At 39.5% G+C, this 25963-nt stretch overlaps 2 protein-coding genes across 10 annotated transcripts; both read left to right on the top strand.

Moving 5' to 3' along the window:
* Window positions 1-37: 37 nt before the first annotated feature.
* Window positions 38-25745, top strand: LOC110840113 (tubulin alpha-1C chain). 7 transcript variants are annotated; one of them, XM_022084922.2, is made up of 11 exons: window positions 12139-12263; window positions 14343-14412; window positions 16106-16328; window positions 16446-16550; window positions 17074-17270; window positions 22704-22885; window positions 23426-23522; window positions 23632-23730; window positions 24211-24360; window positions 24472-24661; window positions 25105-25745. In XM_022084922.2, exons 2-11 carry the CDS (start codon window positions 14410-14412, stop codon window positions 25203-25205), a joined length of 1347 nt encoding a protein of 448 aa, XP_021940614.1. In that variant the 5' UTR covers window positions 12139-12263; window positions 14343-14409; the 3' UTR covers window positions 25206-25745. The 7 variants fall into 7 exon arrangements, with proteins under 7 accessions (XP_021940613.1, XP_087206336.1, XP_021940610.1 ...); XM_022084921.2 differs by lacking the exons at window positions 12139-12263; window positions 14343-14412 and adding an exon at window positions 38-387; XM_022084918.2 differs by lacking the exons at window positions 12139-12263; window positions 14343-14412 and adding an exon at window positions 2851-2906.
* Window positions 5350-14200, top strand: LOC110840115 (uncharacterized). Of its 3 annotated transcripts, none has more exons than XM_022084930.2 (6): window positions 7786-8033; window positions 8293-8498; window positions 8621-8713; window positions 9518-9697; window positions 10299-10469; window positions 11929-14200. In XM_022084930.2, exons 1-6 carry the CDS (start codon window positions 7997-7999, stop codon window positions 12085-12087), a joined length of 846 nt encoding a protein of 281 aa, XP_021940622.2. In that variant the 5' UTR covers window positions 7786-7996; the 3' UTR covers window positions 12088-14200. The 3 variants fall into 3 exon arrangements, with proteins under 3 accessions (XP_087207708.1, XP_021940622.2, XP_021940623.1); XM_022084931.2 differs by having other exon boundaries at window positions 7817-8033; window positions 8359-8498; XM_087351582.1 differs by lacking the exon at window positions 9518-9697 and having other exon boundaries at window positions 5350-8033.
* Window positions 25746-25963: the final 218 nt, after the last annotated feature.

Raw genomic sequence — 25963 nt, forward strand, 5'->3', positions numbered from 1 at the left:
ATCGATGTCGTCGGCGCATGTGCTCTTCGATGTCGAAGTCACAAGCCGCCATTCTAAATCGAGTGCCTCTCCGTACAGACACTTCATTACGCCCACTATAACGAGTTGCGTTTTCGTTTCGCGAATTTTACTTTTATTGCGTGACTGGAATATTTGTTTTCGCGGAGGATTACAGCAACATCACTCGAAACGTCTAGGGGTTTCTCCTAACCTAGTTTTTCCAACAAGGTGTCAATATTTAGTGCATTCTCCGACCCAGGCACGACGTCACATCGATACTAATTTTCGCTTTATCTGAATTGTTTACGAAGCAGCCACAGGCAGAGCGCGGAAGGAGGAGGTTTCTGGCCCCACGGTTCATCAGCTGCTTCCAAAATCCCTAAAATGGTAAGTAACCACTTTCATGAAGCATGGAATGAACGACCAAACGTGTGTGAGCATTTGTTGCTTCTTTGTCGAGTATTAAGCAGTTATTTAGGGAAACTCGTAGTTTCCATCACAAGTGGGGGAACGTCCCGTTGCGAACAACGGGCCATAACAATTTCAGTACTCGTCAAATATGATTCCAGGAAACGTCACCTCAGATCCTAAACTTATAAATGCAACTCAGTAAAGTAATATTTATAGTCTTGGAGCCCGCAATCTGCGGCCCGCGTACATTTTTGTAATAATCACTCTCTCCCCCCCCCCCCCCCCAATAGCGGAAAAAGTGTTGGCGTCGAAGTTAATTAATTCTTAATAAAAATAAATCAAATCTGTGAAAGAAAATAACTGAGTAATATGTGAGCTGCTGGCATGGCATTTGTAATTAGCTGCCATGAAGTGTCAATAAATTGCCATTTGCTTTGGGTGAGTGTGTCGCGAGGTCTTGAAAGGATGGGAACCGCTGAGATTTGTGATTTAAGTCATGAACTTCGTTTCTGCTCCAGAGCATCGTACAAATTTTGCCGAACTAATTAACAGATGTTTGTTGATGATAATTCACTTTGCAAAGTAGGAAAGAACATCGGTGAATGAATTCTGAACACTCTTGATGGACGGGCTGTGACTTGCTTGAATGTACATTTACGCGTGAACGCTTAATAATTAATAGATATTGCTTAATGTCGCAGAGGATAAAATGGACGGACCACGTGGCACGCGTGAGAAATTGTGGTTGGGGAGCTTGAAGGGAAGATGCCACTAGGACGACCTAGGCAAAGATGGGAGGATATTAAAATTAATCAGAAAATAGGGTGGATTGATCTGGCTCAAGACATAGGCCGCTGTCGGGCTCTTGTGAACTCTTTCGTCTCAAGAAAGTGTGGTAATTTCTTGACTAGCTAAGCGACTATCAGCTTGTCAAGGAGTTACTCACTTCATTAGTTTAGTTTGTTATCGACAAGAGTTAACAATTTTGAACATGAAAGTGTCTTATTACTTGTTCGTGTTCCTTGCAAAATTGCACATTTCAAGAACGTGGCTGGGCCCCCACGCGGCCAGTGGTCGGTCAGTGCTTTTGATAGCAGAAACATTTCGTCTCAAAGGAATTCTGATTTGCATCTAAAACTGGCATCAATTGTTCCATAAAGTTTATTATGATAAACCTTCTTTGACATTGTTCCAATTTTGCGAGACGCTGGTTTCTTAGCAGCCAGAAGCATGAGAGTAGGCCGGAAGGTAAGAGATTCTATGCTGAGTGGCATATCCAGAATTTAATGTCTTTGTCTTCTGTGTTTTTACCGTAGTTCTGAAATATTTGAAATTTGCCACATTTTCGAAATTCAGTATTCAGAATTTTTTGTGATTCCGTTCTGGGTTTTGGTGATGAGGTTAGTTCGTTTTCAACCTGCGGCGCTCCAAACGTTTTACACGTGATTTGGGAATTAGCCAATACGAAAAGAGCGCAACTGTTCCGCTACTGAGGAAAACGCTGACACACACATCTAAGCGTAAGTGCGAACAATAAATGAAATACTTCATTGCGCAAATGTGCGTTCGTCAAACCACATGACGTTTAGACAAAAGATTATGAAATTAACAGTGTCTTGGAATCGAAATTGTTTGAAATCCAACAAAGAACACATTTACGATAAAGTTTTATAGCCCCCTCCTTGGTATTCCTGGTTGGTTCTTGCGAAATTATTTTTCCGGGTTTCATAAATGCGCTTTCGTCTGAGTTGGCCGTTGTTTACGCTTCGGCTCCAACCAGTTGTGGTGCATCTTTCATTTTGCTCGTATTTGCCATTTTCGCTGAAAAAAAAGTATTTAATTAGATTGGCTACTGCAAAAACGAGGAACCTTTCAAAGAGCTGCTTCTTCCGGGGAAAGGAAATTTCTTCCCTCGTGGTTTTTTAATCAGGGCTTTCGAAACAAAATTAATACGCGCGTTAAAGAACGATAGCTGACTCATGTCAAAGAATTTCGAAACGTGAACAAAAGAGGTTTTTATGGCCGAATTATCACAAAGATCAAATGATTTTCACTCCCATTACAGTGACCTCAGTTGGGATTGAACTACGGACCTGCGATCCTTTGAAACATTTCGTCGAACCGAGGGAACTGAAATTCGAATTGCGATGGTAAGAGTAACTCATAGCTGATGTAAATTGCGAACCAGTGAAGTGGCTGTGGAATATTTTGGAAATTCTAGCTCGGAGTAGCCGATCCTAGGATTTGTGGGCAGTTAAAATGTGTCTAAAGTACTGAATGGCCCCTTGGAACTCAAAATATTGTTGCATTATTTCGCCCGTACTTGTTTGACGTCGTTGCGTGCGTGTGGGAGTCGCGGCTGTCATGGCAGCAAGGAGGCGAAGATGTGCGTCTCGTAAGAGTGCCGGATCGTGCAGTCAGTTTGGAGTCGTGACCCGCTGCAGGCGCGACGAGGCACTCGGGCTGCTATGGAGTCATTCACAAAAATCAGATCCGTGAGTGCTCACTTGGAAATTTCGTATTAGACGCTTTAAGCCATGACAGTTTAAAATTGAGTGCTTGTATTTGTTCTGGGAAGGTTGCATTTGTATTATTATAGTAAGGAAAGTCATTAAAGTGTTTTTCAGTTAACATCCGTTCTCTGTGAAGAAGAATTCAAGTGGTTTTTGCACTTTTTTCACGTGATTAAACCTGAGCGACGAGAGGCAGGTTCCGAAATTAAGATTATCTTCAGATTTGTTTTTTGTTTTGAACTCCGACCGCGTGTGTCATTCGCTTTACACGAACCCTGTCAGTGAAGCGCCTTTTAGTCTGGTTTATTGCAGAGCTGCATTGCGTCTTGAGAAAAATCGTCTCAGGTCCAATCCTGGTTTGTGCGTTGGTCAGCTCAGAATGACAGAATTTTACGAAGTCTCGGCGCCTTTCCTCGCCCTCCTCCCTGCTGTACCGTGGTTTGAGCGTCGAACCACGCTCTGTCATTGATGAATCGTCATGAGAGGAAGGCAAAATAGTGAGTCCGGTCAGCTGGATGCTGTTTCTGCCACGGAGCCTCCTCTTCGATCTCGAATGAACAAAACAGTTTTGATTTTGATTCCGGCAGAAGAAACGGAAACTTCGAAAATGATTATTAAAAGTGTCCTGTATCGACAAACCAACCAATTTCAAAATTGTCGTAAATTTTAAAAAAAGTTTTAATGCGGTTGTTCAGTAAGTTACAGGACTGACCAAAACATTTGCTGTACGTGAGGGGATGGGACCACGAGAAGAACAGCCTCAGGTCTGTGGTTCGCTGCCGGTCATGCCATCCTCTGATAATGCTAGTGTCTTATGAATAAGGGCCGTGGGAACTGAGGAACGTCGTGCCCTGCACGCCAACAGAATCGATATCGTTCGATTTTGTGTCGGCCTCATTTCACTGCTGCTGAATTAGTGTTCGCCCTTTTAATTGGCTCGATGCGGTATTGAGCAGGAGATTCCTAGGACGTAATTTTATGTCCCCCGAAGACTCTGTTACCATCTGCTTCTTTATGAAGTTGCAGGAATTAGCAGATCAAAAGAAGTATGTCAGGATTCGATTCCTGTTTCGTATTTCTTCTGTCCTCTTCCTTCTACAACTCACTGACTGGCCGTTCGTCTTCGTGGTTTGCGAGTTACGTTGCCGTACGATCATTTTTTTCGATACATCGTAGAGAAATAAACAAACAAACAAACGACCGGTTACTATCAGGTGTAATGCAGTAGACCACAGCAGCCTGTTCACACTTGCGTGCGTACACGATTTACGTCTTACGAGTGATTGAAACGTGTATTAATATAAGTTAATTCAATTCGGTTTATTATTCTAGTGTATGGCAAATTACACATACACCACGAAACAAATTAAAAATTAATAGCCAGAACAACCAAGTTAACAGGAAACAAACTGTAATAGAAATCATATAATTATTGTAATAATATTGTCACTTCGGATGGATAAACAATAAACACGTCTAGAATTCTGATTGTGTGCGGTTAGTTCAGGACTCAGGACTTTTAAATTGTATGTGTTTTGCTGAACCCCCCAGTCAAGTCCGTTTACGTAAACAGCTGTCTGATGGATTTCCTATTCAGAACGGTCTGAAAATGCAGATTCTGTATCCCTCATTTAGACCGAAGCCCGGATTTCCGAAGTGATCTCTTCCCTTCAAACTTACGTGGTAAAATTTTGTGCGCATTTCTCATGTCTCTCATCCTGCTTCCCTACGGCCTAGAGCATATTAGAACAACCTGTGATAACCGGAAACTCCGCCGCGATCTGTGGACTTTAGGAAGGAATAGGACTCGGTTAGAAGAGAGGGATTGAGTTTGGAATACCAAAGAAACTTGTGAAGGTTAATTAAGATGTGAATGGCCAGGGTCGCTCGCTGGTAGAGATCCCTTCCCAGTGCAAGGAAAATTGCCTAGAAGAAAATGCAGACAAATCTAAAAACATGAGCGTAATTCGGGATCAGCTTCAACAACGGTAGAACATAATTTGAAAATGTTTAAAAAGTTTAAGTGTCTGGGAACTACGATGACAAATAGAAATGAGATCCACGATGAAATTAAAAGTAGAATTCATTCGGGAAAGCTTTTTTTTTTTCAATTCGAAATCTGTCATCGTCTCATTTAATACCAAAAAACACTGAAGTTCGGGATATATAAAACAGTAATTTTACCTGTTGTCTTGTATGATTGTGAAACATGGTCTCTTACCTTGAAGAAAGAATGTGAATTGCAGGTGTTTGAAAAATGGGTGCTCAGGAGGATGTTTGGACTTAGGAGGAATGAAATAAGTGGGGACTTTAGAATTCCGCATAACGAGGAGCTGCGTGAATTTTACGGGTCACTTAGCGTACTGAGGTTAGTGAAATGCAGGACTCTGGGATGGGTTGGACACGTACCTCGCAAGGGGTAAATACGAACTTTTGGTAGGGAGTCCTTCTGGAAAACGACCACTGGGCAGGCCAAGGAGGAGATGGGAGTATGACATCAGGATGGATCTTAGGGAGTTGGCTGTGAGGATCGTGGCCGGTGGCGGGCTTTGGTGTTATCGGCGTTGGACACGCGGGTTCTGCTACCAGGGAGTTGGTAAGATGAGCACGAAATGCGAACTCTCTTCTGTCTTAATAGTAACGAAGACTTCTGTGCACAAGCGACGAGTAATTAGAAATCGGTGGCAGCAATTCATCATCTTCGCCGTCGATGACAGTCTAGAAGCGCAGTGTTTGTGACCTGCTATTCGAAAGAGTTTATTGACTTCTGTTTAGCTCGAGCGAAGGCTGAACGGTTGTGGCACGTCACACGGACGGGAAATGTAGGTCCGAGGTCACAAATGTTTTGATGTTCCGTTGTCATGGCAGCCAAATATTTCCGTGGAAACGTTTGACGTGTGTAGCTCGTGAAGGTCTGCGTGATGTTTCCTGACAGTTTATTTTCATTTTTGAATGTTTCCTGGGGACGTGGAACTTTGCTTTCAGGAGACTCTTCGTCTTTCCCTTAAGGTCGCTGACAACCTCGACGTTTTGTGTGTCCTGAATTCAGGCCTGCACCAGAACAAGAATATCAAGTGGTCTTCATTTGGGATCGCTTTCGATGGCTGGAAGAGTACATCGCCACTGTATCCTCCTTAACTCCTTATTTCCTTTCGTTACTACCCCCCCCCCACCCAATGTATTTGTCAACTGAACAACCCTCGAAGTAGCTGATAAATAATGCGACAGAATACTGAACGGTCCAAATTATTAATTTCCGAAATGTGGTTCAAATTCGAAAGTTCTTCCGAGGGGCTCCGTCTATCCATAATTTACGGCACTTACGTCTGAAAAAGAGTTCCTTGTGTCCTTGGAGCTTCGGTTTCACTTCAAGAGCGCGGAGCGTCCGACTTGCAATGTCGCCGTAGTCACGATTCAAAAGAAAAGGATGTACTTGGGGTCTCCGTCTTTGCTCCTAACGTCACGCAAATTTACGAAAGAGAATTTATTCCTCCGGCCAATTCTCTCGTAACTTTGAATGTTGTTTGCGTTCCTCAAAGGATCCGTCCTATCCTAGATCCTATTTGCATCCAATTAGTGTCCTGGGCGTCTTCAACTTATTTAAATTACTTTCTTCCTCCATTTTGTTTTCTGGGTTGCGATCGAGAATCCGCCGTAGTCAGGCAAAGGAAATAACGAGTACCCATAAAATGAACGCACTTCGTGGCACGAAAAGAAAAGATGCTGACGATTTGGGGTTTTCGCGGCGGTGAGTCTGGTAGAAGTTCTATCCACTCATCGCCCCGATGATGAAGGAAGGAAGGACGTCTGAAACGTCGGCAAACTTCTTCCGGACTACACGGCGCAACAACCGTCTTCTCGCTGGTGCGTGCAGAAGCCGAAACGTCCTAGGACGTTATTCGTCTTTGTTGATCGTCGTTGGAGAGAAACGGCGACCTGTGGCAAACGCGGTTGGGTACCCGTGAAGGGCGTTCCACACCACGTACGGGCTCTGCCCCTGCTGCTGCAGAGGACGGCCTGCCGCTGATCGAGCCGAGTCCAGGCGGGATCTTCTTTCCGGTAGTCACAACATCAGCACGCATTCACTCCGGGAAACATTTTGCGATTTACGTTTTCGCGGGATTAACTGGCAGTCTTCTCATGGGGCCTCACCAGCTGCCCGTTCAGTGCGATGTCGGCTGGTGATTCCGGTGCATCTAAAAGAAAGGGGAAAGCTGAGTTACAGCGACAGAACCTACAACTGAATGAGTCCCTTGTAAAATTTTCTAAAATAAATGATGCAAGTGCATGGAATAAAGAACAAGTTGAAAATGAAAGTGGATCGCCGTTGAAGAAGACGTACATCGGTCGGAAGAGTCAGTTCTAGAGACAAAGTTAAAAAGACATTTGCCCACGTTATTTACTTTTTCCTTAAGGGGCTCTGCCCCCAGTGCCTGTAACGTCCTCTAGGAAGAGGTTAGCAACTGCTGCCGGATGCCCAGAGCGGTCAGTGCTTCGCCGTGGTTGTCAGCAGCGCAGACATGGACCGGAAACATTTTTAGATAAATTCTGGAGCTCGGAAGAATTAAATCTAGAGCCAGGGATATTCACGATGGGTCTCGAGCCCAGGACAGTTTTTCGGGGTTGTGGCCTTTGTTCGTTTAATTTCCTCTTCGAATCAACTTTTCTTCTGTCTTGTTTATTTTCCGAGCTGCAGGAACTGCCCTCACCGGAACTCGGAGTTTTGACTTTTCTGTATTCTTTTCCTGGTCACAATTGTGGTTTAAACCGGTTTTTCCCTTTCATAACGAACGAACAGTTTTAAGTAAGACTTGAGGTTCTCACAGCGGTGAATATGAAGATTTCTGTCTTCAGACTACACAGCGCAATAACCCAGAAGACAGAAATCCGAACAGTTTTAACTTTATAGCCTGTGATCCGTGGATTCTACGGAGCAGGTTGTCTGCGCAACCGATTCACCTGTGTACTATGGAACTCACCTGCTTCTATGATTTTCGATCCGTGATAAATAATCTTTGATAACAAGTGTGGTGGGAAGTGGGAAAAGTTGTCTTGGATTAGTTGGTATCAAAATGTCTGGTTTGCATAATAAAGTCGTATTAATAACAGGTATGTGTTAATTACGATAAATTTTTACTGTTAAACGAAGTTAGTTTTTTAATAACATTGTTATAAGGAGTTTTCTGCTGGTGATTGTTTCTGACCGAGTTCTGTACAAATAGGGAGTTGGTTATAAACGTTATAGCCTACAACAGTACTAATTGAAATTGGATGATTTGATACAGTTCTTACTGGTTGAGAAAACTAATCTCACTTGTAGAACTTTCTTTCATTCGCACAAGTTTAATCTTATTTCTGATGCTGGTAGCTGTTTATGTCCGTTGCTCGTCTCGTCATGTTGGAGTCACAGTCATGCGATTGTCATTGAATGTAGGTGCAAGCTCGGGGATAGGTGCAGGTACAGCTGTCCATTTTGCGTCACTTGGGTGCCGTCTTGCCTTATGTGGCCGAAATAGTGAAAACTTGCAGAATGTAGTGAAGCAATGTATCGACGCTGGATTGCCAGAAGAAAAGGTATCTGCCCACTGATACTTTATTAATGCATGTTTTGGTCATTTAGAAAACCATTCATAGGTTTTTTAATGTACATTGGTATTCCATGTTTTATATATTTTCTCACATATTTTTTGTGTTAGGTTTTCAGTGTGCTAGGAGATGTGTGTATCGTAAAAGACTGTGAACGTGCAGTGAAAGACGTTATTGATCATTATGGTCAGCTTGATGTTCTGGTAAGTTTATTTAGACGTTACTTTACTGTTTTATTGTTGCAGATCTGTAATCATCTTGTAGTGCAACTGCTTTCTTTTCCCTAGCATATCTTCCATGTTTTAGTACAGGTTAAGCTCCCACTGAACTTCAGAATATTATTTGGTTTTGTTTGTTGATATGGTGGGGTTTATTTGTCTTCAGTCCAAGAAGAGATAGACGATTGGTTTTATTAACACAGTATTTGCTTTTAATAACACTGCACTCACATCCAGTTTCTATTTGCAATTTTCACCATGTGGAGACCCATTCTAATATGTTATTTTGTTAGTGTGAAGTGTGTGTTTTTCTTTTGTATGCTGTCCTTTTATATTAAAATGCTTGTTCTTAAGTGTCACCTGCAGTTGTTTATATATATATATAGTTAGTTAGTTAGTTATTCAGCTGTCCATGTGTATGCCTCTGTCTCTCAGTGTCTCCACTAATTTCTTAAGTTGAATGTTCGAACACTGGTATATGTTTCTTGGCGAAAATTCTCTTCCAGAATCCACTTGTCTAGCCAAAAGTTATCTTCTTTGATGAATGTTCTGCTGTAAACATTCTAAAACTTTTGAAGATCGGTTGCTATGTTGACTGTTCTGAGGAATAAATTTGTAATGTATAGTTCCTTTGATATCACAAAAGCAGATCATCTTGGGTATGACATATGTGCTTATTTTAGCCTTAGAGATGTCTTGTGTTTTGTCTCTTGATGACTGTATGATACCATTGCTGCCCAGCAAATTTGTCAGACGTCGTACACATATAGGATTGTTGATGCTTTACAGGTTAATTCAGCTGGGATCCAAATTCCTGGAAGTATTGAAACAACTAAACTTGAAGATTTTGATAAACAGATGAACACTAACATGCGATCAGTGTTTGTCTTGACACAGCTTGCTGTTCCTCACCTTATCAAGACTAAAGGAAACATTGTGAATGTATCGAGTGTTGCAGGATTGCGCTCAGTGAGTCAGTTTTGCTCAAGCTATTCACTTTCACAGAATTTAAGATTTTCAAAGAACTAGTGTGAAGACATGATTCACAGTTTCTGTTTATTGTACCTGAGACCTGTTTATCCTTTTGCTATGTCACTTAATTGTAGCATATCATGATGTTAAGCACTCTGAACTTAAATTGCATATAAATTACAATGTCAATTCCTCAATTCAGTCCGACATACTCTGTACGTGCTATGTGCCGATCACAAGTCGCTATCCAGCGCCCTCACCGCATCTATTTTTTAAGACACTTCTCAAATATTTGTTATGCTGTGAAATATGAAAATTTGTATTTTCTCTTCCATTCTTTATAACTGATGTGTAATATCCCACCTTTCTCTTGCAGATAACATTTGTGTCTTTCCACCAAGTGCCTTACTACACAACTAATTGGTGCATCTGTGTCATAGAGACTTTTGCAGCTTAGTGGAATCAAAGTATATACGACTCTGATCAGTCCTTGTATTTGTTATGATAAGTGATGAGGACGGATTTTATAATCAAACATACCTGGTATTACTTTAAAACGTTGAGTGGTCATGTTTGTCGTTTATTGTTTTTCATTCAGTTCCCCGGTGTTCTTGCTTACAATATGAGTAAGGCTTCTGTGGATCAGTTGACTCGTACTGTTGCGTTGGAATTGGCAGACAGGAATGTGCGGGCTAATGCTGTTAATCCTGGTGTCATTGTTACTGAGATTCACAAACGAGGAGGAATGAGTGAAGAGGATTATCAACAGGTGAGCTGAGGGATACAGTTTGTTCTGTTGCTTAGAAATTTTAGTTGGCTGTTACATCTCCCTGAGGCTGCTGTTGTTGCTACTATCATCATCATCATTGTACTCCATCTTAAAGGAAATAATTTGCATATCTGATCGCTGTGCTGATTGTGTATGTGTGTCTCCTCATTCAACTTTTGAAACAGCTGACCAATTTTCACAAAATTTGGTGTCAACAGTATTCCATTGGAGGCCAACCCAACCTTTTATTTTAATTTCCCACAACCGCAAATAATGACATGATAGATGCACAGATGTTTAAGGTGGGAACGACACTTGACGGCACATAAGGCAAGAGTCCTGAAATGTTGTGTGGTGATGGGTCTAAGTTTTTTCTTTTTGTGGCATAATTCAAGATGATAATACGAATATGTTTACATACTCTTGAGTTTGATAGCGGTGTGTGACGAACCATTGGACAAACTAGAATATGGCGCCTGAAGATAGGTACAGTTTTGAAGTCATAGCAGTTAATGTGAAATGATGCTTATATGTTATAATACTTTGAGGTTGTATCCAATAAATTTAATGTGGGCAGAATCTATTTTAAAGAGTTTTTTCTCAAAATAAAATTATGATAACTGGCTTTCATATATTAATATTAATTATAACAACAGCAATAATAACCTATAACTCATTTACAGTTGTAAATTACAAAAGAATTCTGATTTGAATAGGGCCCAGTCCTGTAACCATTTAGACGTGAGCCCAGCAAGCTAACATACAAGCTAAATTACATTTTATCATTAGATTATAAACTTAGATTACCTAAGTATAAAATTATCTGCGCAAGATTTTTTAGAATGGGAAATAGACTTTCTAAGTACCTGGAACTGCTCATTCCCACTGTGTTGTGGCTTTTGATTGTCAACTTGTTTTAACAGCTGTAGCCAATTGTACAAATTTTTGTGCTGGATGCCACTTGGTGTTTTAATTGCAATCGCCATAGCTTTAAATACTTAAAGAGAGACATAACCTATTTTGTTCTTGGCGAGCTCGAAGAAACCCGCCCACTGGGTGCTTTCTCAGACTTCAGTGCAGTTTGCTTGTTGTTTAGATGTCAGAAGTTGAGGAATCAATCTCTCACAGAGATCAAAAATGATCCTTTATGATAGTGTTTAGTGCTTTAACATCTGCCTTGACAGATGTTTTACTTTGGAGGCGAGAAAGGCGTAGCTTGTGATCAAGGTCACAGCACAGGCAGAACTAAACATAAGTGACCTATATATAACTGCAGACTCCAACTTGCACCTGTCACTGCTACCAACCACCACAAATTAAAGTTCCAAGCATTTTACAAAAAATCATTCTCAGTCTTTATTGAACAGCCCTTGTGCCATGAAAATACGTACAGTTAGGGTTATAATAATTCTGATTAAAAATATATGAATATTTAATAACGAACTTGTTCTTCTTTCAGTTTCTGGAGAGATGCAAAATTACTCATGCATTGGGTCGTGCTGGAACTGTGGATGAGGTTGCTAAGAGCATTGCTTTTCTAGCATCAGATGATGCATCTTTTATTACCGGTGTTACTCTGTCAATTGACGGAGGACGCGGTGTTATGTGTCCTCGTTAATGGAAGCTTAAATCTGTAGAATAAAAAAGAGTGTTTGTACTGTCATCAAGAGCTTTCAGTATAAAATCGCAGAGCTTGTTACGAATTTGACTTGACACATACGATTCACCCCTGCTTGGGTGACTCCAGTGAGTGACTGTCAACTGCTTCATTGAGGAAGGTAGTTCTCGCAAGAGGTAATAATGTAATTTCAGTTATAAAAATCAGCCGGTATTACACTGAATAGTATTTACTAATTGTAAATTTAGCCATATTAGTATTATTTTTATAATCTCTTAGAAGAGTAATATAGTATTATTATCCCATTCATATTTTGGAACCTGTGGTGTCTGATATTTCAAGCTGTGCCCATACTGTTCAGAATTTTATGCATAAATATAATTTCCAAACTAGACATTTTTGTAGCTATGTATTATGTACTCTTTGTTTTGTCTGCTTACGTGGGTTAAATTATACTTGCCTGCATATTGAACATGTGACATTAAGGCTTCTTTGTTAACAAGAGCACAAGTAATATTGGTTCTTGGTGCTAAACCTTACGGAGAAAGAATATGAATGTGAAATATAAGGTTCTCATGGCTATGAAGATGACAGTTTTACACTTTTGGGTTACGATACTGTGTGGACTCATAGGTAGATACCAGTGTTTCAGAGGAACATGCTCCTCCATCTTCAGGGCTGAACTGTGGGTGTTAGGAAGTTGATAGTTTGTGCAGGGTCAGAGGAAGGGCTAGGCTTAGGGGCAATTAGCCATAGTTGAGGAATGAGAAGGATGTGGACTGGCTTACCCTGGTTCACAGGGTCAAGGTTTTCTGCAGTCCTGACAGTCTTGAAGAAGAATAGGAATTCCTTCTCATCTTCCTGGGCATTGGCTACAGAAAAGAGTAGATTCACCAGACCATCCACCCAAGAGAGTCCCACCACCATTATCAGAGGAATTATTACCCTTTGTTGGCTTTCCTTTTAGTTGAATCAGTAGGGTGTTGTCCAAACACAGCATCAAGACTGACTTAGCTTTAAAGGTGGTCTGGAAAAATGTAGGCCCACACTGGACATTCAGTTGAAATGAGGGTCAGAGAACGCCTCTGGCACATCCATCTCTATAATTCTGATGTCTGCTGTGGATGAACACAGGATGCATCTGGACCATCACATCCATCTTCATAACATCAGTACGGCAGTGAGAAAATCCAGACACGTCTTGAATGGCTTCTTCCTGAGCAGGTCACTGAAGCTGCTCATTGACATCCTGAAGGAACATAAGCGGGCTCTCATCAAGGACATGGCTCGCACTCCATTCTATCCCTACTCTTCCTGTGGTCCTTGTGAGGACCTTCCTGGATGATTGTCCATCTGAGTCTTGTTTATAATCTGCCCTTATTAGGATTTGCTGTTCTCTGTTGTCCCTCCATACTTACCATTGTATGCTCTCCTCCTCCCACTTATGGTCCTGCCTTGCCCAGATTTGGGTTCTTGAAGTGCCCTCTTTCTTGAACTCCATTCCCTGACCTGGCTCTGCATTTCAGCTTGCATCTACCCTCCAGTTTGGTCCATTAATGGTCCAAGTCTGGATTTCTCTCCTGTGACCCAATCTTCCTCTCTGTTTCCCTGCATGGAGACTCCACATTAGCTCAGACCATCTCCTTATCATTCCTTGACTGTGATTGGCTGATTGCCCCCTAGCCTAGCCCTATAAAGTATCCACTTCCCAACACTCCTGCTGCAGTCATGAAGATGGAGACAATATATTTCTCTGAAACACTGGTCTCTATCTACGAGTCCATGTGGTGTCACGACCTAGAAAAAAATTGCAGTATTTAGAATATAAATATCTTGTGCATTTTGCTACATTTGAAATGTAGGAATTTCAAAAGAGGTATTTTTCTAGCTACAGTCTGGTTTGAGAGTTTGAAGACACAGCAAACCAACAGAATTTTGGTTGGTGATCCATGCTGTGCTGTTGGCAAAGGAACGTCCTGAATAAAACAAAGTAAATGTTCGGCTTTTGAAAGATTGTTGTGATGCACTATAACCTGTATTTGTGTGGTTGTCGCCTTTGTTAACAGCTGTAGCGTGTGGACTTGTTAAATAAACACAGAATTTTAATTTTGTATTTGTTATGAAATGTTATTATTAGATAACATCTGTTGCTTTGAAGTCAGAAGTTTGTGTCTTGTGCCTACTGACTTTTGTTTGTCATAATGATCACTGGAAAATACACATTTTTAAAATGCGTGATACTGGTTTGTTAACAGATGGATGTTTCTCTTTTGGTAAGCAGATTTGATTCCACAACTAAGTAGTGAACTACAAAGTAAATGTATGGTATGTCATCAGTTTTTATGGCCAGAGTATGGAGTGTTCCCTGCATGCAAGATGTGTTGCAGTGATGAACTGAAAACACTTTATGGTACCATATGAAGCAATGAATCTGTTTCTGGGTTATTCTAGAATGTAATAAAGTTCTGTCATGTGATATGGGTTCAGACTCTTGCACAGTGCTTCTTTGTGGCTGTACGTTGAATTTGTGGCCGACAATTTTAACGTATTTTGACGATCTTTACATATTTTGGAGAAAAGGTGCCGGGAATGCATACTACCACAAAAATCACTGCTGATATGTATTCTGAACGTACTAGGAAAAATTACATGGAACTGGAGAAAATGAACAGAAAAATTATGTTCTTGTTATCATCCTTGGCAGGGCTTTGATGTCATCTGAGGTGAGTACGTTTTGCAAACTGGAGAATAGAAATGTGCAGTAGTCATTTAATCAATGGACTGTGCTTTAATTTTCCAATGAATTTTTGAATTGGCAGTATCTTTCCAGCTTTTTTTCTCTGATGTGAAGCGTAGAGTAGCCAGATGAAGGAAAATAAAATATCTAAAAGTGCATAGGCAGATTAGAGGTTCAGCAATTCTGAATGGTTTTTCATGGTATTCCCCATTCAGAAATTTACATATCAATGAGCTGCCTCTTGCTACTGTTTTACGGTACATGTTACAACAGTGTTGAGGAATATAATGAAACTTTGTTACGTAGAATTTGAAGTTCTCACAGTGGTGAGTATGAAGATAGCTGTCTTCTGAGTTGTAACTCCATAGTATGGCAGAAGTTTACCAATGTTTCAGTCCTTGTTGATCTGTCATCAGGATGATGACTCATTGCCCTGACTACACCTAGTCACCTACTGCCCACAGACCAGGAGAAAAGCCCTGTGGGGGGAAGTTGTTTCTGGGGTGGTGCAGGAGGAATGTTTACTATCAAGTGGACTAGAGGGCTGCTATTGGTGGAAGTGTGATATGTCAGAGTTTTACGCTACTACACAGACTGAAAACATCAAGCAGTTAAGAGTAGCGTGTAGTGAGTGCAGCTATACTGTGTTGCGATAATATTCTAGATTAAATCGCTGTGCCACTGTGAGGTAATCTTACAACTGTACCCATTAGAACACATGAAAGACTGTTGTCTGTTGTTCGTTCAGTGGTTGTGGAACGAATGCTTTTAGGATGGGTCGTCACTCGCCGCAAAATCTTGCGCATGCGCGTATATCAAATTCCTAGTAGGGATTTTCTCCTGGTCTGTGGACTGTATATCTACTAGACTAGTTGGTACTACAACCCATCAGCTTTGTTGTTTTTCTTGTAAAGTCCACTTTTTCTGTGAATATGATAGAAATGTTATGTCCAGCACATTAAGCAGCACTGAATGTTTTTTCATTGTTCATTTGACCCTTTGGATGCTCACCAAAATAATTTTGAATGGTTCTCCCATAATCACCAAAATATTAAAAAAGTAACATTTTCGCGTTTTGCATAGTTTTTCAATTATGGAACTAGTGAAAAATTATGCAAATGATAATGCATAAAACACCATTGATGGATACTTTGCTGAGCAACTTCTGATAGCATGATCATGTAATTCAGCAGAAATCTCACCAAATGGTCCTCAAGACATTCAAAATAGCCAAAGGGTAGCCTGGTGGATGTAGTTGACTTTATTTTGCGTTAATTTCAGAGAGAATGCATATCCATACATATTGGGCAGGCAGGGGTACAAATGGGAAATGCGTGCTGGGAGCTCTATTGCCTGGAACATGGGATTCATCCTGACGGGCAGATGCCGTCAGATAAGACAATAGGATATGGAGACGATAGTTTCAACACATTCTTCAGTGAAACGGGGACAGGAAAGCATGTGCCTCGGGCTGTGTTTGTGGACCTTGAACCTACCGTGGTTGGTAAGTTAGTAATGTTCGACACATGTACATTCATTACCATTATGTGCATAGTTAAATTATGAGCAGATAAAATTCACGTCAGTTTCTTAATTTTAAATGTATTATCATGTGTTACAGATGAAGTACGAACGGGCACATACCGGCATTTATTCCACCCTGAGCAGCTTATTACGGGGAAGGAGGACGCTGCCAATAACTATGCTCGTGGACATTACACCATTGGTAAATATAAATGGACACTGATTTAAGATTTATCTTGTCGTCCGCTGGGTTAGGACGCCATATGACATCTTGTCTAAAAGTAAGGGTGTGTAAATTATGCAAGGCAATGTAGTATATTCTGCAATGGGTTAGCATGTTAAACAAGTCATTTAAAATATTTCTGAATTTTGTTACTATTAGCAATGTAAGGAGGAAAGTTGGACTTAAAGTGGATCCATGTTTGGTTGGCAGGGTTAAAATTATGTATGTTCTTAATATGAATTCTGTTAACTGAGAGTGCTGTTGATGTTAGGCCAAGGATGGCTGCGTAAGGCATTTGGTTTTCTTGCTTTGAGCTGATCACCATTGTCAGAGAATGTGAAATAGCGAACTGTAGGGTGGCTTAACTGGAGACCTCAGATCTCACATGTATTCACTGTTCAAAAGGTGTTCAACTTATATTATCTTTCCTACATCATTAAAATTTCCAGCTTTATTTTTAATTAATAAGCATGGATGGATTTGCAGTTTATTCCTCTTGCAGGAAAGGAGTGCATAGACCTGACACTTGACCGTATTCGTAAGATGTCTGACCAGTGCAATGGACTTCAAGGTTTTCTCATCTTTCATTCCTTTGGTGGTGGGACTGGTTCTGGGTTTGCATCACTCCTCATGGAAAGGCTGTCGGTGGATTTCCCCAAGAAAAGCAAACTCACCTTTTCCATCTACCCAGCCCCACAGGTAGAAGCCTAGCGGTGATGGGTGAGAGTTTCTAGCAGTTGGCAACCATGGAATGACCCTTTGATGACTGTAATATTTACTGAAAGTTTGTTGCTCTTCAATATGGAATTATTTAAAAGAGGTGAGCAGGTAATTGCTGCCTGAAGTTCTGAAGAGCATTCTGATTTTGTTGGCTCAGTTCAGTTACTGTACCCTAAGTGTGAATAATCAGAATGTTTCTACTGCAAAATGTTTACAATATCAGTTTTAATACTGAGTTTGTCTGTTCATAATCAGCTGAATAAATCTTAATGTTTATGTTTCTGGAACTTCTAGACTGAATCCCCAGTAATTAAATCAAACATTGATTTAATGTGAGGAAATTAAAGTACCCTTTCAGATTACGTATACTGAATTATTTTGATCTTCATTTAAGTAAATTGGATCATATGCACAAACACCTTTTTTATGCTTTATATGTATTTGAAGCTGAAGAGATATGGTTGAAATTACTTTAATCGAGCTAATTTCCTTCAGTTAAGCAGATTCTTTAATTAATACATCAAAGAGTCAATTAATCCAAAGGTTTCCAGCTGCTGTGGTAGTGTATGATAGTGGGCACAGACACAACTCTGCTAGTCTACATGTTGCTCTCATAGGCATAAAACCACTGAACACTCCTTTTGTCACCTTTCATCTAATCGTCTTTCTGTCCGCTAATATTCCTTTATGTAAAATAAAGTTGCAAGATGAGCCAGGACATAAAGGTTAAGCTGTGCACATTCTTAACCTTGACATTAGGTGGAGATAAGCGGTCAACTTTATTTTCCTCGTGGGAAGAGTCCTCAGTACCCACTGCATGTGAGGCTGGGTGGGACACAGAATGGAAACTCGTGACTTCTCTTCTGTATTCACAATAGCTCTGAACCCATTACGCGTGTCCAGTGTATTCTGGGGGTAATATAGCCAAGGTATCATAAATTCAGTCATATACTTTCCTCCTAGTGACAGGGTCCTGTATGCTGCTAGCACACCATCATGTCCTTATGTTTCATGACGGAGAATACCGTTTGTGTTCAGGGTTGCTTGCCTGTGGAGTAGCATGTTGCGTAGTGACACAGTATAAGCATGGGAAATCCAGCCAGGACTGGAGGAGAGCATTTAGCAGTAGTTTTTCAGCTAAATAATGCAGTAGATTAGGAGAAAGATGAACCTTCAGAAGCAGATTGAGAGAGGAGAATGCATCTTTCTGTGTAGAATGTGATAGCTACTTGCACAGTACTGTCGGCTTCTGTCAGATTCTTACCGTCTTCCAACTCTTCATTTGCAAGAAGCATGTTAGTTTCGTACCTCTGTGTTAGACAAGCATGAATGCTTTGTGACAGAATCTCTTTGGTCTTTGCTAGGTAGAAATAAAGCAGTCACATTCAGATAGCTCTGACCTAGAAATGCCACTTATAATTGAAATTTTACATTTTTAACCAGAACATTTTACTTTGTCATGCTAATGCCGAACGTTTACAAAGTATCTGCATATTAAAGCTGGCAGTGTTTCTTTAAGTTTCAATTATTTTTAACCAGATTGTTAGGTAAGTTTAATTGTCTCTGTGAAACATATTTCTTTTGCCTCCATTGCTTCTCCCAAGTCAGGATAAATTGAAAATTTTAAGGAAAATTCTCTGTGGCAAAATGAATTTCAGCTCCTCATAATTGCCGTTTGTCAAATCGTCCTTTAGTACAAATACGTTATACTGATATACTTTTGATATGTGAAATTAAAGAAGTAGTAATTATTATATAGTTTTTTATTTGGCCACACACAATAAGGGGTGTGTAAATTAATTATGTAAGTTCATAAAATACAGAGGACAGAAGACTTCATAAGAATAAATATGGTATTTTTATCTGTTACAGAATTTCTAGCCTTTGCTGTCCATCATGAAACAGTAAAATTTAATGGAATATTGTCAATCTGTTTTAATTTAGTTAAAATTAGTTGGCAACTTGTAATGGGGCGCTGCTGAAGCAGTCTGTAATTCCTAGAAGAGAATTTTCCAGTAATTCAGGTTGACAACTAGGAACAAAAGGATAAAATGCAAATTTAATAATTTACTTTACCTAAACAGTACTCTGCTTAATACCGACATTTTGAGGATCACGACTGAATGTCTGGTAATGATGTAAACGAGTTCTTTGAGTGTAGTATCAGTGCCTGGTAGCTTCATTGTCTCGCGCTGTGTTGTGTCCAACAGCTCAGACTGACGCCAATCTCTTCCAGAACCTTGGCAGGGTAGACTTTTCCAAGGTGCGTATTGGTTAGACCCTAGATGTTCAGACCTGCCTTTTCTTTACCTAAACATGAATATAATGTTAAATATCTAGAAATTTTAATGATTCTTACCAAAATATTAGCATGTGAAATTTTATTTTAATCAGTGAATTTAATTTTCATGCAAAACATTGAAATGAAATATTGATATTGAGTTTGCAGGTTAGGTTATGAAATCAAAGAACTAATTTAAACGAAGATTTTATACTACATGCTTAACCAGGGGTACATTTCTGATATAATTGCAAATGGTGAAATTTGTTAATAAGATATCATTTTAATGAACTCTCTCTCATTATTTTTCTCTCTTCACAACTTTTTTTTACTTCTGCTTACTTTACTAACATCACTTATCTCTAGTTTGGGAAGCAAGGATCATGGAAAATGTAATAAATAGAAGCTGAACTTTATACAAGATTTTGGTGGTGCAGCAGTGTGTAGTGCGTGTGGGGTAAACAATGAGTAGCTGCGCAAAGCTTGTGAAGACGGACCACAAGAAATTTTCCTCAAAAATGTTACTAATATATTGTTGGAAACTTGACTGTAAATAACAAATTTATAAATATGGAGGGATGGCTGTATAGAATGATGGTATCGCTCAGATTCATATTGTGTCGTATAAAATCATAATTCTCCAGTTTCTGTGACTGTGCCTGTTATCTGTCAGAACAGTTTGCTGTTTCTGGCTGTGGGTGTGGTTGCAGGTGGATGGAGAGGTTGCTATCTTCCTTGGCCTACTTTTAATATATGAACCATACCAAACTGTGAGATCATTATTAATTGCCTTGCTCTCAGCATTTTAATTTGCCAGCCGTGCACACTTACTAACTTCTGAGTTTTGACAGTTCGCTTAAAATGTTATTAGATGACATACTCAACATAATTAATTATGTTGCTGTGTTAACATCAGAAGAAGGTTGTTTTGTTGAAAGAACTGAATAATTAAGCACTCTAAATAATTAATTATTGAGTAGAATTTCAGGTCCTCATGGTGGTGAGTATGAAGTTTGCTGCCTTCTGGGTTGTAAAGTCTCCATATATTTGTAACCTGGAAGTGTACTACAGCCTCAAGTACTATTGCACTCTTCTTGTATAACATTTCACATATTTCATTTGTACTCGTTATTACCAGGCACTCTCATTTCTTATCCCTGTCCCTGCATCTTGACAGCTCGTTTTTCTCTTTGCTTGGATCATTCGTATTGACAAGACTCGTTGGCCACGCTGTCTGTCGACAGTTGTTGTTGCAGTAGAGCATGAGTAGGAATTAACAGTTGCAACTTCACTGTTAGTGAAAGTGTATGTCACTAGTCTGTGTGTTAGCAAGTAGTGAATCATCTTATTGTGAGTATAAAGACAACCTCTACAATCTCTCATTCCACACATTCAAGACAAATGTTCTTGTATTTAAAATATCTGTCCTGAAATGTGGTCAATTAAGTTGCATTAAATTATTATCGTAAACATATTTTGAGATGTGAAATGCATTTATGAGTAACGTCATTAACTACATATAGTTTTATGTTGATCTTACGTACGTTCATTTCACGTTCAACAATGTTGACTCCATGTTGCAGTTTCAAATCAAAATGACATTGGATTGGATTTTCTTAGTTGTAGTCTTTCCAGTCTTTTTGTTTTATCTGGATACGTTGTTGAAAGAACTGAAAATGATTAAAGATTTTCTAAAATTTTGTTCATTATAATGGCGATGTATACTGTTTGTAAAGACAAAAAGTAAGAGTAGGAAAGATTTGTTGTAGACCAGTTTTTAATAAGTTATCAGTATTTCATGTGTAGTCATAAGAAAATATAAACACTTTTTACTGCTAAAATTAAGTTTTAACGTCTTTAATCTTCATAAACAGTCCCTGCATTATATGGTATACTAAAAGTCATGGACAGTTATTGTCCATGGCTGCTGATGCCCAATGAGAACAAATTGTGTATTGAAGTAGATGAGAATATGCTGACAAAGATAGAGTGCTTAGATAGTCTAGAAATTACCAACATTTTATGGAGCCTGGGCCATCTCCTGGACAGATGAGTCCATTTCATGTCCCCAAACCCTTTTGATCCACTTTGATATTATCCTCTTATCCAGTGCCTAGTCTTGTGAGTGGTTTCCCCCAATCAGGCTTTTCATCCAAAATTTTGTACATATTTCTTGTCTCCCCATGTGAACTACATGCCCTGCCCATCTCATTCTCCATGATTTCTTCACCAAAATAATACCTGATGATCCCAGACAATTTTACGTGTGTGTCGAGTTAATATTGACAGAAGGATGCTGGGTAAGATGTGCACACAGCTAACAGTGATATTTCTGCATAATTATTACAGTCAGTTTCATCACCGTCCCTGTGAATAGATGCAGTACTTTCCTACCGCTGCCTGGGAATTCTTCCTTGTTGAAAACAGCGGTAGAATACTTATCTTATTAAACTCTGCAATTTCTCTGTGAGATATTCTTCAGCATAATGCAAGTGAAAAGAATACAGGTGGGGCTCAAAGATGCGACATATTTCTCACAGTAGCCTATGGAAAACTGTCACATCTTTACACGTCACTCTGTATAAGTCTCAGTGTCATGTCTGTGCTGTTTACTATCTTTGCAGTGATAGGTTTTGTATCTACAATTATGCAACTGGAAAATGTGTACTCCTTAGAAACTGTCACTAAATTCATATGTTTCTTAATATATCATTTGACTTTTCAGTTTAAAATTTGTTTGTGAAAGCAGACACAAAGGTCAAAGTATCTTTTGTATACCATTATTTTGGGCATTTAGTTTGGCTGTGCTAAGTTGCCACAGTGAAGTGGGGGCAATGACAACATGTATAAGAACTCCCCCATTTTTCTTGTGGTCCATTAGATGTGGAACTGTTTGTTATCAGACCACTTTTTAATATCTAGAAAGCTAGAATTTCACAATTTAAGCACGTGTGCATGTTTGTGTATATTAATGTAAATATGCTGTACAGATGACATGGAAGTCCACACAAGCATCTTCTACCTCAGCTTATAGGACGAGAGGCTGCTATCAGCGTGCAAGGTAATGTGTCACTGTTATGCAAAAGTGTGATATGTGTCATTAACGAAACATGACTTTGGATGTACTGTAGGTTTCAACTGCAGTTGTTGAACCTTACAATGCTATACTGTATACACATCCAACCTTGGAGCACTGTGAAGTTGCCTTCATTGTGGATAATCAAGCCATATATGAAATCTGCAGAAGAAACCTCAACATTGACAGGCCAACATACACGAACCTCAATCGGCTCATTGGACAGATTGTATCGAGGTATGAGAGACTTGTCCTTGAACTTTTTGTGTTGACACAATTTTCACATTCTATGAAAAGTTCCTAACTTGTTTACCAGGTAGTAAAAAATGGAGTTGATGCAAGTGTGATCAGGCATCACAGATTAGAGCAGAGTACACTGATGATACGGAGTTTCTTGAAACAGCCAGTTGCTTATTTGTTTCAGTTTTAGTAATTTTTAAATTATAACAGTATCAAGATTTTACAGCTTTTAAATTTATTCAATTTTCTTTCACATAGTCCTTTTAAAACTTTGCTCATACTACGGTAATACAAATTGCAGAGAATTTGAATTTGACTATGAAAATAATGTAGCAGAAATGTTTTTATTTTTATCATATTACAGTTTGCATGATTCCTCTCATGTATCATGGTGTTACCACTTCCAGTTCATATTTCATGACCAAGGTAACTGTTCAGAGATTAATGTGTCTGATGTCAGTTGCCAAATTTGTAAAATTATATTTACACTTTTGTCATGGAAACAGTTATGGACTAATAGATGTATGTTTATTGCAGCATTACAGCATCACTACGGTTTGATGGAGCTCTCAATGTAGACCTGACTGAATTTCAAACTAACTTGGTACCGTATCCTCGCATCCATTTCCCTCTGGTATGTTAGATTTATTTGTGATAACAAATGTACTGATGTCTTTGATCATTTTGGCTTTGCATATAAGCAGTGACCTGTTGCCCATTCTGAAGTAACTTATGTCTCCTAGGCCACATATGCGCCGGTGTTGTCAGCAGAGAAGGCCGGCCACGAGCAAATGACGGTAGCAGAGATCACCAAGGCGTGCTTTGAACCACAAAATCAAATGGTACATGTGTAATTGTTATGCCAATCATTCTGTGTCACAGTTGTAGCCATGATGAGTGGCAAATAACCGTGCTGCCGTTGAGAAGACGGCCGTCTTCAGACTCACTGCCGTGAAAACCTCAAATCCTTCGTATTAATTTGTTGTATACATCTGCCAAAACTAAATTTGTTTGAGGTTGGTTACTTCTGAAAATACAGAGAACCAGTTTTTAGTCTGAAACTGCTCTGTGCTCATCCACATAAAGAATTCAGACAAACTTGAATTTAAATTACTTCACTGTGGATTGGATTCGTATGACACAGATTGAGGTCCATTGGTGAGCTTTTGTGAACATAGTATTGAACATTTGATTTGCTTAAAAGGCAGGGAAGTTTGTGACTAGCTGAGTGACTATTAGCTTATCCGGAAGGATTCTTTTCCATGCAGTTAATAATGACAAATTGAAGTAAATGTCAAACATTATCTTGATGGCGTTGGTAGGTGAACTGTGATCCACGCAAGGGGAAGTACATGGCAGTGTGCATGCTGTACCGTGGTGATGTGGTACCTAAGGATGTTAATTCAGCCATCTCTATGATCAAGAAGGAGAAAACAATTCAGTTTGTTGAATGGTGCCCTACAGGTTTCAAGGCAAGCATTATTGTGTGTGCATGTCCGCATTGACTTTTGACGTTCTTATGGTGAAGATGTTGACAGGAAAGTATTTTAGTCGATGCATGAAAAATAGTTGTTTTTTTTTAGGTTGGTATCAATTATCAGCCACCAACAGTAGTTCCTGGTGGAGACTTGGCAAAGGTAGAACGAGCAGTATGCTGCTTGTGTAATACCACAGCCATCATGGATGCTTGGATGAGAATAGACCACAAATTTGACCTGATGTTTGCTAAGAGAGCCTTTGTCCATTGGTATGTTGGAGAAGGCATGGAAGAAGGTGAGCAACGAATGATCGATCTTTTTATCTGGTTTCAGAAATGCCTTTTGATAATCTGTGCAGTTAACTGCCCTTTTAATGAATATTGAGGAACCCTAAATTTTAATTTCTTAATCTGAAATATAGCTAACTTAGTTGAATACGGACCTGTATTGCACTTCTTTATCAACTGCTTCCCATGATGCAGATGCAATATTCTCCAATGAAATTAAATTTGTAGTAAACTACTCAGCTCAGTTTTGTGTTGCAAAAATTGTGCAACAGTCATTCCATCTAACTCTGTGCAAGACCTCGAGTCTAAAGCAACGAATCTTTTTTATGAAACCATAGTTTCCAGCGTACTGCATTCCTCTCTGTCTGACCGACATGTGCTATTTTGTTCAAACACGCCAGAACTCCCTAGTAATCAAAAATTTCAACTTCAGCACTTCCTTGATCCACAGGTGAATTTTCAGAGGCCCGTGAAGACCTTGCAGCTCTGGAGCTGGATTACCAAGAAGTTCAGGAAGATGCTGCTTCAGATGAAGAAAATGAGGAATACTGAAGTTTATGGCCCCATAGCTGCGGTATTCACTGGTGCAACATACATGTATTAGGCGATATTGCTCATGTCTTCTTGTCCCAGTATTATTCTAAAATTTGAAATGAGCAAATTGTACACGAGAACCGTTGTTGCACACACATGTGAGTTACAATGCATAGTGTTTTTACAGCCAGAGAAGAAAATTATCTGATTTCTGATCCGGTCCCACAACATAGATGTTGGTGGAGGTCAGTTTGTGATCTTATTAAAATAAATTTCTTTTTAATACTTATTAGCATTCAGTTGGAGTTGACTGCGTTCTTTAGTATAACCACGTGTAGGTTGTGTTTAGTTATAATTGTAGGTTGATCTTAAAATATGTGTCATGACTGGTCTCTGCACCCTTTCTTTTTACACATTCCGTCCATTATCACAGGTATTGTTCATTTGTATGAACTTTTATATATGTGTGCATGTGTTACCATTAGAGACAATGCATACTGTTGTATTTTGCACTTTTAACACAAGTTGTAATCTTTATTAAAACCGTCTTTCAGTCAAGTTGCTTTTCATTGTTTACCAGACTGCTTTTTCTCCACAGCATGCTTACCACTACGCTGATCTTAATGATATAACTACACTGAGTACCACTCAAGAGAAGTCCTTATATATTACATAAAAATATTTCTTCAACTGATGTGCCGGTACATTTTAAAATCATGTATAAATATATGAAATAGAATCACTGTTACTGGTTACATGAGATATGACTCAGATTT

This window comes from Zootermopsis nevadensis, unplaced genomic scaffold, assembly GCF_977971745.1.
Source record: "Zootermopsis nevadensis isolate Lab colony 2312 unplaced genomic scaffold, Znev_1.0 Znev_ptg000001l, whole genome shotgun sequence".
In the NCBI taxonomy this organism is placed as follows: domain Eukaryota; kingdom Metazoa; phylum Arthropoda; class Insecta; order Blattodea; family Termopsidae; genus Zootermopsis; species Zootermopsis nevadensis.